Genomic DNA, 12,233 nt, shown 5'->3' with positions numbered 1-12,233 from the left:
CTCCAGCTGGATGTTTATAGTTGTTTTTTTTTCTGCTGGAAGGTTTTTGTCCAGGATGGTTCTGTATTTAGCTTCATCCATCTTCCCATCATCTCTGACCAACTTTCTGTCAAAGAAAACCAAGTTTTACCTATTACCTGTAATTGGTAAAACAAACAAACAAACAAAAAACAGGCTACTCAAGTACGGAGTAATCAAAACATCAATCTTTTAATATTGAAAAATTATATCACCAAAATACAAAGTCATGTGGAAATTTTGCTATTTCAAAGATCAGAATGAAAATAATCCATATAAATAACATGCAAAATAACAAAAATCAGGGAAAATAAACATTTTTCCAAATCAGTTTCTTTCTATATAAAACTTATAGAACTTTAACAAACACTGCAGATGTGTGCCAGTGTCTGGTGATTTTTTGATTTAAACAAAAAGTGAGATTTCTGCTATACAGTATCCAGAAATTGTACTCAGGTAAGAGTAGCAATACTTCATAATAAAACTCAAGTAAAAGTACCATCGTAGTACTTGGAAAAGTTTTTTTTTTTCAAAAGGGCCACCACGTTGTTTCACAGTAAGATCAGTTTTGGTCTCATATCATCAGAGCATCTTCTTCCTCATGTGAATCCCCCACTTTCTGTGGAAAGCTTTTACTGTGGATTTCTGCAGCTCATCCAGTCAATGCATTTGAGTTCTAAGTCTAACCATGACAAAATTAGCAAATCTCCTTTGCAAGGCATTGTAGATCTGATAAACAAGAAGGTTCATGAATAATGAACTTCTAGTATTTCATTGTAAACTTGCATGGTATTTGATCTGACAGAGAAGAAATCCATCATGTATCAGAGGATTACATTCATGTTTTAAATAGTAACCTATAAAAATAGTAAGTCTTTAACAGTGGAGTATCAAATAAGGAATCCCTTTAAAAACAAAACATTTCCCAACCCCCAGTGGTCATTCATGTCCCGATATTCTTGTCCCTTTCTGTCTTCAGGTTATCTCCTGCTCATCCTTAGGTTGCAGATCCTGATGTGATATGGGAGCCATGTTCATTCCAGTCTGCGCTTCTTTATTATTGGATCTCAATTTGCTATTTATTGCATTTTCAGAGCAGCAGGCCTTCCATTGACAAATGTTGGCATTGCTTTTACGGCATCCCATTGCGTTCATGAGCTGATAGGCGTCGCTTCTGAAGGCCTTGGTGAAAATAGCATACAGGAAGGGGTTGGCGCACGAGTTGATGGGGAAGAAGAGAACCAACAGAATCTTGGAATTGGTGACGGTAATGAGAGGTAACTTAAAGGCAGCAGAAATAGCAAAGAAGGAGATGGGTGCCATGCAGAGGAAGTCGGTGAAGATGAGTACTGCCATTCGTTTTGCTATCCTGGTGTCCGCGCTTCTTTCAGGGACCTCTGGGTTCTTCACAGCCAAGTAAATAAGCACATAGCAAACACACACGATGATGAAGGCCCCCACATTGAGGAGCAGGATGATGATGATGAAAATCTGCGCTAGAGGGGTTTCTATGTCCATGGGTAAGCACATGCTGACTTTGGTGTAGCTGCTGACGCCAACCAGGGGCAGCATCCCCATCCCCAAACACAGAAACCAACCCACTGCCATTATACCTGCAGCCTTTGTCAGGACCAGATGGCGCTTTACATGCAGAGCGTTGGTGATGGTGTGCCAGCGCTCCAAGGTGATGGTGGACAGCGTGTAGACTGACAGCTCACCGCCAAACACAGACAGGAAGCCTGCAGCTTTACAGCCAGGCCCGGTTTGCCACTCGATGGCGTGTTGACTGTAATGACCACGAGTCCTCAGGTCTACCGTAGCAATCACCAGAAGATAGACACCGATGCAGAGGTCAGCAAAGGCCAGGTGGCACATGAGGAAGCGAGGCACAGTTAGCTTATTTCGGCAGGTAAAGAAAACCAGCAGCACCATCAGGTTGCCTGTGATAGCGAGTATGTTGATGAACCAAATAGCAACTCTGAGAAAACTGAACCCGGCAAGGTCCTCGCAGGGATTGAAGGCATCCTCTTCAGGCGTGCAGATGATTGAGCGGCAGAAGTCCAAACGCTGAGAATAGAGGTCATCCACATCTTGGAAGGCGGTGTCTTGTAGGTCAGATTCAGAATAAAACGCCCAGCCCCCAAGCGGAGGTGTGTCGCCTGTGTCTCCGATAACCCTCTGAAATCTGTAAGAGGCTCAAGAAGACAAGACAAAATAATAAAGACTCTAGACTCTGTTTTTCTCTGTATTATTCATGGAAAATTTGCCTGTTCACAGTTTTTTTCATATACCATAGTGCCTAAAAATATTCCCCCAAAAAATGCAGCTTGGAAAGCTGAAATACCGATCTGCAATGCTGCTTGTTTTCAAAGCAGCCAAATCTTCCATAGAAGCACCATTCAATTTCCTTTTTGCTGACTGATTGTACTCCACAGAGTGGAAATAAGAAGGACTGTAAATATTAGCTGTATGCCTTAATACACACTTTTCACTGTGAGTATTAATGCGTTTTAAGGTTAAAATATGTAACAGTAATTGTTTTTAGAGGGGGTCTCAGTTATTCACGTATTTCAACACTTTACATCTGTCTGTAAATCTCAGCAAAGACCAAGGGTCCACTGTAGTTTCTCTGCCCACAGCAAACATCTTACAGCACTATGTTTAACCCTGGTTTAATGAAATATATGCGATGCAAAATAACTATTAAATAATAAACCTCGTTGTCAGGCTCTCTCCACCAAAGCAGGTTCCTAACAAAAGCTCAGGCAATGTCACCTGAATCTAACCTTTTCTCAGTTAAAAGGATAAAACTTGTATCCTTTTAACATCAGGATACAGGTTTGCTTTAAAAAGCTGCAGAGCCAACAGATTTAATCCATTTTTACCTGCTATTATTGTCCATTTAAAAGTATCTGTTTGCCAGTAGTTATATTTTTATATCTATATTGTGATGGTTTATATATTGTTTTGCGAGGTTAAGTGTAGAAGTTTAATGCCCACTGACACACATAGATCTGAACATTGGCCGTGTGAGTGGCTGAATTTGCTAACATGAGCAAAAAGCAGCGCTTCTTAAAAGCTTGCGGCAATATGAGCTTCTGTTACAGATAAAGAAATTATTACTGATTTAAGTTTCACAGAACATCACTTGAAAGAATCCAAACCATTCCTTTAAACTGAATTTTCAGAAAGGTGATGACTTTCAGAACTAATACATAGAAACTATGAGTTAAAAAATGCTATGAGTTCAGAATGAGCAGAAAAATATCTCACCTTGTTGATGGATTCCCTTCTTTACAAGATGTAGAAAAATTATCCCATGGAGCTGTAGCTGAGAAGTCTCTAGAAAAACAAAAGAAATCTATAATCTCATTTTACATACTTCTTGTTCTGAACTGAATAGCTAAGAGTGTAAAAAACTCCACCAAATTTCAAAATGTGCAAAGCAGAAAAGATTATTTGAGATATATTTTTTTTCTATTTTGCAATAGTTGTTCATATGTCTAAACATTCATACTGTAATTAGGCCTTTTATAAGTATGATCATAGAGTTCATAACTGTGGGAAAGAAGATGAGAATCAAAAGCTGCTCTGTTGTTTTAATTTGCTTTTACCATACTGAGGATTCTAACTTTAATAAATCGATTTTTATGATTAGGGACAAAAGAAAGAAAACATTTATTTCTTGCAAAAGTATTCCAACTCAGTGAAGTGTTCCACTCTTTATGTTAAAGCCAAAAGAGAAATATCAACAAATGTTAGTGAGATTTTATGTGAGAGACTTTAACAAGTTAGCACACTATCTGAAAAGTGTGGCCTGGATTTCTATTCAGCCCAATTTACAGAAAGTCCTTTTTTGGGCAACAGCTCTGTACATAAAGATATGACAGGTATGGATACATTTGCAGGGCACTTTATCCTTTCACAATTCACAGAGTAGGTCACCTGTGAGGGCTCCAGCTCAGAAGGGCACAACAGTGGCTATTGTAGGTGAGATGGGCCTCTCGGAGGCTGCCTATTCCCTTCAGGGGAGGCAACCTTTTCAAATCGTACGCTGACTGAGCGAACAGCACCAGAACCGACTCCAGTCCGTGAGCAGGTAACCTTGTGAGAGCTGTTGCAGAAACATCCCTGTGAGAACAGTGTCACATGAGCAACGTTTTATTTTGGACCTTTGCACGAGAAAACTGGCTTGTAAAAGTTCACAGCAGCAGTCAGCAAGCTCCTGCTACCAGCACTTGATAAGTGGGTCATGACTCATAAAACAGCCTAGTGATAAACCTAGTGGTTAATGGTTTGTTATGTGAAGAGTGAGTGTGAGTAATGTTTCTCTTCTTACGTCACCTGAGTTACAGGGGACCTGTTATCTAAAATGTACATTTTGCACATTTTTGTACTTCTATTGCTTCGAAAAACATCCCAAGTGTTTTTTGTTTTTCTTTTAAAAAACAAACAAACAAACAAACAAACAAACAAAAAAACACTCAGTTGTATGTTAAGTTTTTTGAAAACCTCCAGAATGTAGCTTCATAAATCAGCAGTCACTGCCTGGACCTAGCAACCCAAATGGAGCTGCAGCACGTTTGGTCAGCGCTTTTATTGCTGCACGGCTGCTGAAAAAAAACAAGCGTTTTGTTGTTGACTTTCCATCCAGAAACTACTTGCTGCATTCTTCTTGGTTGTGCAGGAGGATCAACTTATGCTTTTCAAAGATATGTTGTTCTATAATTGACCATTTTAAAATTTATGATCGTAAACATTGAGTTAGGAGGCGTGGCCAACAGCAGCTTGTTTAGATTTAAAGTGACAAGACACCCTAAAACAGCTGATTGTGAAGGAATTGCACAATGGTGAAACTGATCAAAATAAAATCTCATTATCTAAGAAGGATTTTGTGCAAAAAAAATGTAGTGAACATGCTTTGTATAGCCCATAGACCTATCCTAACTTCTTCAAAGAAGCATAATAGGTCACCTTTAAAAAAATGCTAAGTATAACTTACAAGACCTCCGGACCAGTGGCTCCTTGGAAAGCATCTCTGTGGATCATTTCAAGGTTTCGATTATTCTTCAGCACCCTAGACAAGACATGGAAAAGGGCCAATGAGCACATTTCTCACATCCTGAGCAGAAATTCCTTAAAAAGATGATAAAGTAGGAGTTTATCGAATACAGCTTGTCTATCTTTGTCCCATTGAAGGCATGGTTGTGTATTCCTCTGATACCGTTGTTATAGAGATTCCTGTAATAAACAGCGTATGTTAGAAAAAAAAAGATTTTCTTTAAGCGATCATGAATGGAGAGGCACACTTACAATGTAGCATAACCCTCAGTCATTCCAGTGAAAGCGTTTGGAGGCACTTCAAGCAGATGAATGTTGTCGCATATTTCCCTGCAACAGAACCAAAGTTCAGACTGGAACATTCTGTATCATTACAGGCACTACCAGAACGTAGCTCTGTATTTCGCACGAGGTTAACAAATCATTGTTATGCTTGATTTTCTTGTTACTCTGACTTACAGAATAAAGTCTGCTTTGAAAGAAGTGATTGATGTAACATCAGGGAAGAGGGTTATTCCAGTGTTCAAGATGCTCCTACAGTGATAAAGAAGACATAATGTTTCTGTAATGATTTTAGACTTTTTTGTGAAGCCAAACACCTAAAAATGTCTTGTAATGCCATCTTTTTCATAGCATGTGTAGTACATTTTGCAAAACTATTTATACTGAAGGAAACTCAAAGTGGGTTTTGTTTGAGATACCTATATTGTTATTGAGTTTAAGGAAAGGGATGCATAGATTTCAAAATGTTCTACAAAGGAAAATGTGAGGAGTGTGGCATTGTTTCCAGCCCAACTGAGACTGAATCTGGGTCCAATGGAAGTCATGTTTGTAAATCTCTTCCCCACATTTTCTTCCACAATTGAAATGTTTATAACTCCAACATCTTCTCAAATTTTCCTGAAGAAATGCATCCCTACATCATGATTCTGCCACCACTGTGGTTTTGGTTTTAAAGGACTGAAGCACCCTTTTCAATCTATACCTCAAAGATGCTTAAACTTATCCACCAATTTGTGTTAATTAAATTGCTAATAAAACGTACTGAAGTTTGTGATTGCAATGTGACACGTTAAAGTCAAATGGATGAGTGTGTTCACAATGTACAAGTAAATGAAATGATACTTATTTAGGTTTAATTTTAAACCTGAACAGTGGTGCATTTAAGTTCAAGTTGTCTTACAAGAGGCGAAGATTTGGTAGGTTGTTGAAGGCTCTTCTGTCAATGTGCTTCAGACTCCTTGCATTTTGAATTGAACTGTTTGGTCATGAGGAAAAAGACGAGCAACTGAGATGCACTGCAGTGATCAGGACAGAAATTCATTCACAGCATCACAAAGACAAGACTTACATCTCAGAAAGGTTGAGAAGATTGTTAAATGCTAACGCTTCAATGGTTTCCAGGGTCACACTTTGAGCAATCGCACTGCAAATAACACAAACACAGCAAGATTAAGATATTAGTTTAAATCAGTATGCCCATAGTTGTTCAGTGCAAACTAAACATGATCTCTAAAACTGGAGGACAACTTATTCTAAAACAAAAACAGCAGAAATGTAAAACTAAAAACATAATGCATAATTATCAATGCAGCACTTTCCCACCAAATTTTTAAAAATATACAGTTCGCATTTGAAATTTGTCTGATTATTGTTGGTGCACAAAAAAAGACAGATACATACATCCTCTGAACTTCTCTCAAATCCTCAAAAGAATGGCTTGATATAGTTTTAAAAGAAAGATGATAAAGAAACCTACAAGAGATGGAAGATGGCCATTAGCTTATGATACAGTGACCATTAAACCGACAAATCACCTTGATTAAATGTCAATAAAATTTCAGTAAATAAAAGCATACAATCCTTTTATTTAGAAAATAACAGAATTTTATTTTGTAAATAAAATGATCAGTTTTGACTCTGTGTAATAGGTATGTAGAGAATCATAAAGGATGTGAACCTTTTTTTAATTTTGGCCGTTTAAATAATTTACAGTACTGTAAAAATTTTGTTTTTCCAGGAAAAAATTATCATGATCTTAAGCTCTTAAACTGTGCGATCTTAAACTCTAAACACCGCCCAGTTTTCTAACCTTATGACCCGGATAGGATTTAAAAGGGAGCAGCAAAAGCAAATGAGGTGGATTAGCAGTGCTTGCCAACAACTGATGATGTTATCCAGGACATATTACTGTGGAATATCTTCTCTGCTGCCCCGATATCGAACTGTTAGCATGTCATGATAGTCATGAGATGTTACTGTATGATAATACAGTAACAGTCTTCAGTCAGAGGCGTCTACAGGTTTGTTGTAAGACTGACTGCTCCCACAGAGCCTCTATGCCCACAGTATCTCCATCCACAAAGGCGCTTTGTGGATATGAGTTACAAAATTTTATTTCCAGTTGATATAAATAAAACAGTTTTGATTTGAATAAGCTATTTTAAATCTGACAGTGTGGACTTAGAAAATCCAATGTTGTGAATCCCATTGCTGCTTTCATCATTCTACAAATTTGTTTCTTGTCTCATCATTTCCTTCTGGCAACAACTAATTAGCCAAGAATAAAAGTTTCTGTATGTGTGTATGTGTGTGTGCTTTAGGAGTGTTTTTGGCATCTGATCCAATTATGAAACTGACAGCCTTGGTGTGCAGGCACTTATCAGCTCAGATTCAAGGTCCTATGATTTATAAAAGCAGGGGTCAAGACTCCCCACCTTCAAGGTTCGTCACAGTCTGGTATGCTTGTCGGGTGAGCTCAGACAGAGGAGGAGAGGATGCTGTATGCATATGACATTGTAAGGCCAACTTGTTCAGAAGTAATTAAGTTCAAAGCACATTGAGGCTCTTCTTGTTGACTGAAGCGGTCATCAAGGTCTGTGCATATGTTTTTATTCAGCTGTTATTTAAATCCAAATTGTTCTTATTATGAACATAAACAATGTGTGGGAGGCAGCTGCACAGTTGCTATAAAGTCTTCTAGAACAAAGTTAAGACTATTGTTTACACAGTAAGATATCATCTGTGTGCTCATTATGTTGGCCAATGGCAGTATATGTAATGTATAAATGTAAGACAAAAACATATTTTTATAAATAATAAAGAATATATATGTATACATTTTTTTTTTCCAAACTGGGAACAGCTTTGTATTTAATTCGAAGGATTCTACAAGAATACGTTGCTAAACATGGCAATATTCACACATTATTCTGGCAGTTTTGTACAAAGAAAAAAAAATTTATCAAGTAAAATTATTTATTTGAAAACTGATCAAACTGATAACAAATCACGTAAATGATGTTTGGTTCAAAATTAAACATTTTGTGCGTAATTACGCGCAGACTGATCTGGAAAGTAGTTTTATATGATCATATGCGCCTTAACATATGATTGTATTATATGCGGACACATGCACGTGTTTATATTTGACTCCATAAGACAGTCTGTACTTACAGTCTTTTGTTCCGCTGGTCCTTTCCCGCGTCTGCTGTGAGCTTGCATCTTATCGTCTCGGAGGAACATCGGCAGATCCTCGGGCAACTGAAACTTGTGCATTCATAAAAGAACGAGGCGAGCAAGAGTACTAGGAGAGGCGTCCGCATCTCTGTGGCGTCTGTGAAACGTCCGAACACCCAGAAGGCGGGATGTCCACTCACCGCTCAGCGCGCATGGAGATAATTGCGCTTGCTGCTGTTGAAGCGCATCATCGTGACAGCGCAAAGGGGGTTCAGAGCCACCTGAACTAACCAGGAGTCATCAAAACTGTATAGCTGTTACTGTTTTTACAGTAATGCACGGCATTATAAGATTACGCGTGGCTCTTTGATGCATCGACCTGTCATTTTTGCACAAATGAAATCCTTTGAATGAGTTAGATTGATTGAGATTCAGAAAAGTTTGCACTTCATTGAAAATCTGGGGCAGCTTGTGTCTGAAGAAATATGCAGCATTTTGGAGAATTTTTAGAGCCACAGAAAAATTATTCTTCTTGTTTTGAAATGCAGGCATATTCACAAACAAACAACCAGCCTAATCTAGTTACTAAGAAGGACAGCGTGACCTCAAAATCCTTTGTTATTCACTTTATTCAACTTTGACGCAAAAGATGTTTTGACAAATATTACATTTGAAGAAAAGATTCCATTCTTTCTGAAAAGATAGAATATTTAAATGAAAATAGTGTGGTCTGAGCAACAGATACAAAAAGGTTTCCCAATGTAGTAAAACCTCATTTAATCAAATTTAATCATTGAATCAATATTCAGTGCATTTATGCTCAATATAATAGCATCTCATTATAATAGATAATGAGATAATGGTAGCTCATTACATCATCTCATTATAGAAGAACGCTGTCTTATATAAATCCTGATATGATTAACGCACTATAATGAACTAGATTCTCATTTTAATGAACTAGAATCTCATTATAATGATAAAATCTCATTATAATGATCTAGAATCTCATTATAATGAACTAGAATCTCATTATAATGAACTAGAATCTCATTATAATGATCTAGAAAATCATTGTAATGAACTAGAATCTCATTTTAATGAACTAGAATCTCATTATAATGATAAAATCTCATTATAATGATCTAGAATCTCATAATAATGGTCTAGAATCTCATTATAATGAACTAGAATCTCATTATAATGATCTAGAAAATCATTATAATGAACTAGAATCTCATTATAATGATAGAATCTCATTATAATGAACTAGAATCTCATTATAATGATCTAGAATCTCATTATAATGAACTAGAATCTCATTATAATGAACTATAATCTCATTATAATGATCTAGAATGTCATTATAATAATCTAGAAAATCATTATAATGAACTAGAATCTCATTATAATGATAGAATCTCATTATAATGATCTAGAATCTCATTATAATGATCTAGAATCTCATTATAATGATCTAGAATCTCATTATAATGAACTAGAATCTCATTATAATGAACTAGAATCTTATTATAATGAACTAGAATCTCATTATAATGATCTAGAAAATCATTATAATGAACTAGAATCTCATTATAATAATCTATAATCTAGAAATTTAAAATAACCAATTAAATGTTGTTCTTTTGGACTGTGAGAGGAAGCCGGAGCACCCGGAGAGAATCTTCATGTCAGTGGAGATCAGACTCCACGCAGAAAGACTCTGGATTTAAACCCAAGAAATTCCTGTGAGTTTCTGAGTGTGTTGTATTGTGGCTTTTTAAAAGAATCAAGTGTGTTTTAAATGGAGCAGTCAGAATGAGATGTATTGGGAAAATGGTCTCTTTTTTTTCTCTTTTGCACTTTTTTTTTTAATTTGTTTTGTTTTTTAGATTTTTTTTGTGTACTCTAATATTTTGTTGCTAAATTTACTGTAGTGTCTTTGTGTGATGACCATATGGCAAGTCCACATCTAAGCTTCAGATTTTTGCTTCAATTTAAGTTGCTCAATTGGTGGAACTTTGAGAGGCTTTTGTAAATCGAGGGGAGACGGTTTCTCCACTTTTGGAGGAGAAGATAAAGGTGGCAGGAAATGAGGTTTATTTTTAGGCACCTCTGCCCGTGACAATTTTATATATGTCACATCTGAACAATGATCGAAAACCTTGGAATGTGTTTTGACACTCCCCGAGCAAGCTGGCTTTTCCTTTGATATTTTCTTTTTTATGAATGGCATATCCAGCCCCTCCTCTTCAGCCTTCTGCATTTCAGACCTTATGTACTGCTTAACTGGGTCTGGTGTAGTGTCCAGAAGCATCCTTCGCAGTTCTTCAGTCTCTATTTTTCTCTTCTCCATCTGGGAGGCACGCTTATTTGCCGCCGTTTCGGAGTTGAAATTGGAATATTCAAGAATATCTTGTCGTCTTTGTTGATTCTTTTGTTCCATTTCAGTTGCATACAACCTGTCTGCCTCCATCAAATTTTCCAACATCTTCTTGTTCTTCTCATTCTCTATCCGCTTTGCCTCCAATTTCTCTCTTACTCTCTCATTATTTGCTTCCAGAATTGATTTTTCCATTGCAGCCCGTTTCTCATTTTCTTTGTCTGCTTTCTCTTTTTCTTTGATCCTCCGTAGTCCAATGACTTTGGTCATTTCTTTCTCTGTTGAAGCTAATTTGGAGGCTTCCTCATTTCCTACTTTCGCCAGAAGGTCATACGCAATTTGTATCTTCATCTGATACTTCTTTAATTTCTCAGCCTTTCCTTGTTTTGTTTTGCTGAGAAAACTTTCCTCATCTTTGAAATGCTGTTCCTTCCTGGCTTGAGCCACCTGCTCTGTTTTAGAGAGTTTGGGCTTTATAGTATTTTCATTGATTAATTTAATTACCTCTTCCTTCCGTTTCTCTGCTTCCTCCTTTTCCTTTTGGTTTGCATTTGCATCTTGGAGCATAACTCTCCTTTTATCCTCTTTTTCAAGTTCCAGTCGCTCTGCCTTAAGTTGTTTCTTTTTGCGTACCATCTCATTGAAAACTTCGGCATCAGCGTGTAGGTTCTTCTTCCGAAGCTCTTCTTCATTCACAATGCGTTCGTCAGCTTTGAAGTACCAAGGATTCATGTCCCCAATGTCTTTTGCAAGTTTTCGTGCAGCTATGTACTTCTCTCTCTGATTTGCAGCCGACAACTGGTTTGCTTTGGTTATCCTTTGATCAGTGAGTATTCTGTTTAAATTCTCCACGCTTTTGTCTCGTAGCAGAATCGTGTATCTGCTCTGTTCGAGAAAGGCGTTTCTTTCCTGTTCTTTTAACTGCCTTTCTTCCGCAGCAATCTGCTCCAATTGCTGCTCCTTTTCTTGTCTCAGTGCTTCACTCTTTTCTTTTTGTGCAGCACGTGTTTCCTGTAAAGTTTTAATATTTGGTCGCAGACGAGTTAAACCTTTTCTGGTATTTTCTGCTACCTTGTTATGTGCTCGGGAGATTCTCTGGACTGTGTCCCAACAAAATGATGGGAGGATTCCAATAGCTCTTTCCATTTTCTTTCTCAGTAAGGGTGAAGCTATTTCACAGTGATCTAAATCTCAAGGTTTTTGACACAAAAAGCAGGTCTAAGTGAAATCCAAAAATGTCTAATATAATCAATCCAAGAAATTCAACTCACAGACCGGTCCCAGTTCAGGGTGTACAGGTCACCAGATCCAA

The 12,233-nt window shown here is 37.3% G+C and overlaps 1 protein-coding gene across 2 annotated transcripts; it reads right to left on the bottom strand.

Annotated features, from left to right (window-relative positions):
* Nucleotides 1-311: 311 nt before the first annotated feature.
* Nucleotides 312-9,281, bottom strand: lhcgr (luteinizing hormone/choriogonadotropin receptor). Of its 2 annotated transcripts, XM_055029588.1 has the most exons (11): nt 8,536-9,281; nt 6,763-6,834; nt 6,431-6,505; nt 6,263-6,337; nt 5,539-5,613; nt 5,332-5,409; nt 5,191-5,259; nt 5,021-5,095; nt 3,964-4,149; nt 3,292-3,360; nt 312-2,203 (listed from the first exon to the last, which is right to left on the bottom strand). In XM_055029588.1, exons 1-11 carry the CDS (start codon nt 8,682-8,684, stop codon nt 994-996), a joined length of 2,133 nt encoding a protein of 710 aa, XP_054885563.1. In that variant the 5' UTR covers nt 8,685-9,281; the 3' UTR covers nt 312-993. The 2 variants fall into 2 exon arrangements, with proteins under 2 accessions (XP_054885563.1, XP_054885565.1); XM_055029590.1 differs by lacking the exon at nt 6,763-6,834.
* Between the last annotated feature and the right edge of the window lie 2,952 nt (nt 9,282-12,233).

The sequence above is a fragment of the Poeciliopsis prolifica genome, unplaced genomic scaffold, assembly GCF_027474105.1.
Source record: "Poeciliopsis prolifica strain line A6 unplaced genomic scaffold, Auburn_PproV2 SCAFFOLD005, whole genome shotgun sequence".
NCBI classification, from domain to species: Eukaryota; Metazoa; Chordata; class Actinopteri; order Cyprinodontiformes; family Poeciliidae; genus Poeciliopsis; species Poeciliopsis prolifica.
This window is presented reverse-complemented; position numbering and strand designations above follow the sequence as displayed.

What these genes read in the sequence shown, in the direction of transcription:
- lhcgr (XM_055029588.1), bottom strand. Translation starts at nt 8,684, where the DNA reads ATGCGGACGCCTCTCCTAGTACTCTTGCTCGCCTCGTTCTTTTATGAA. An exon ending in GACCAGCGGAACAAAAGACT is followed by an intron (nt 6,835 to 8,535) that starts GTAAGTACAGAC and finishes CATCTCTTGTAG; the next exon opens with GTTTCTTTATCATCTTTCTT. An exon ending in TTCAAAGCAGACTTTATTCT is followed by an intron (nt 5,410 to 5,538) that starts GTAAGTCAGAGT and finishes GTTCTGTTGCAG; the next exon opens with GGAAATATGCGACAACATTC.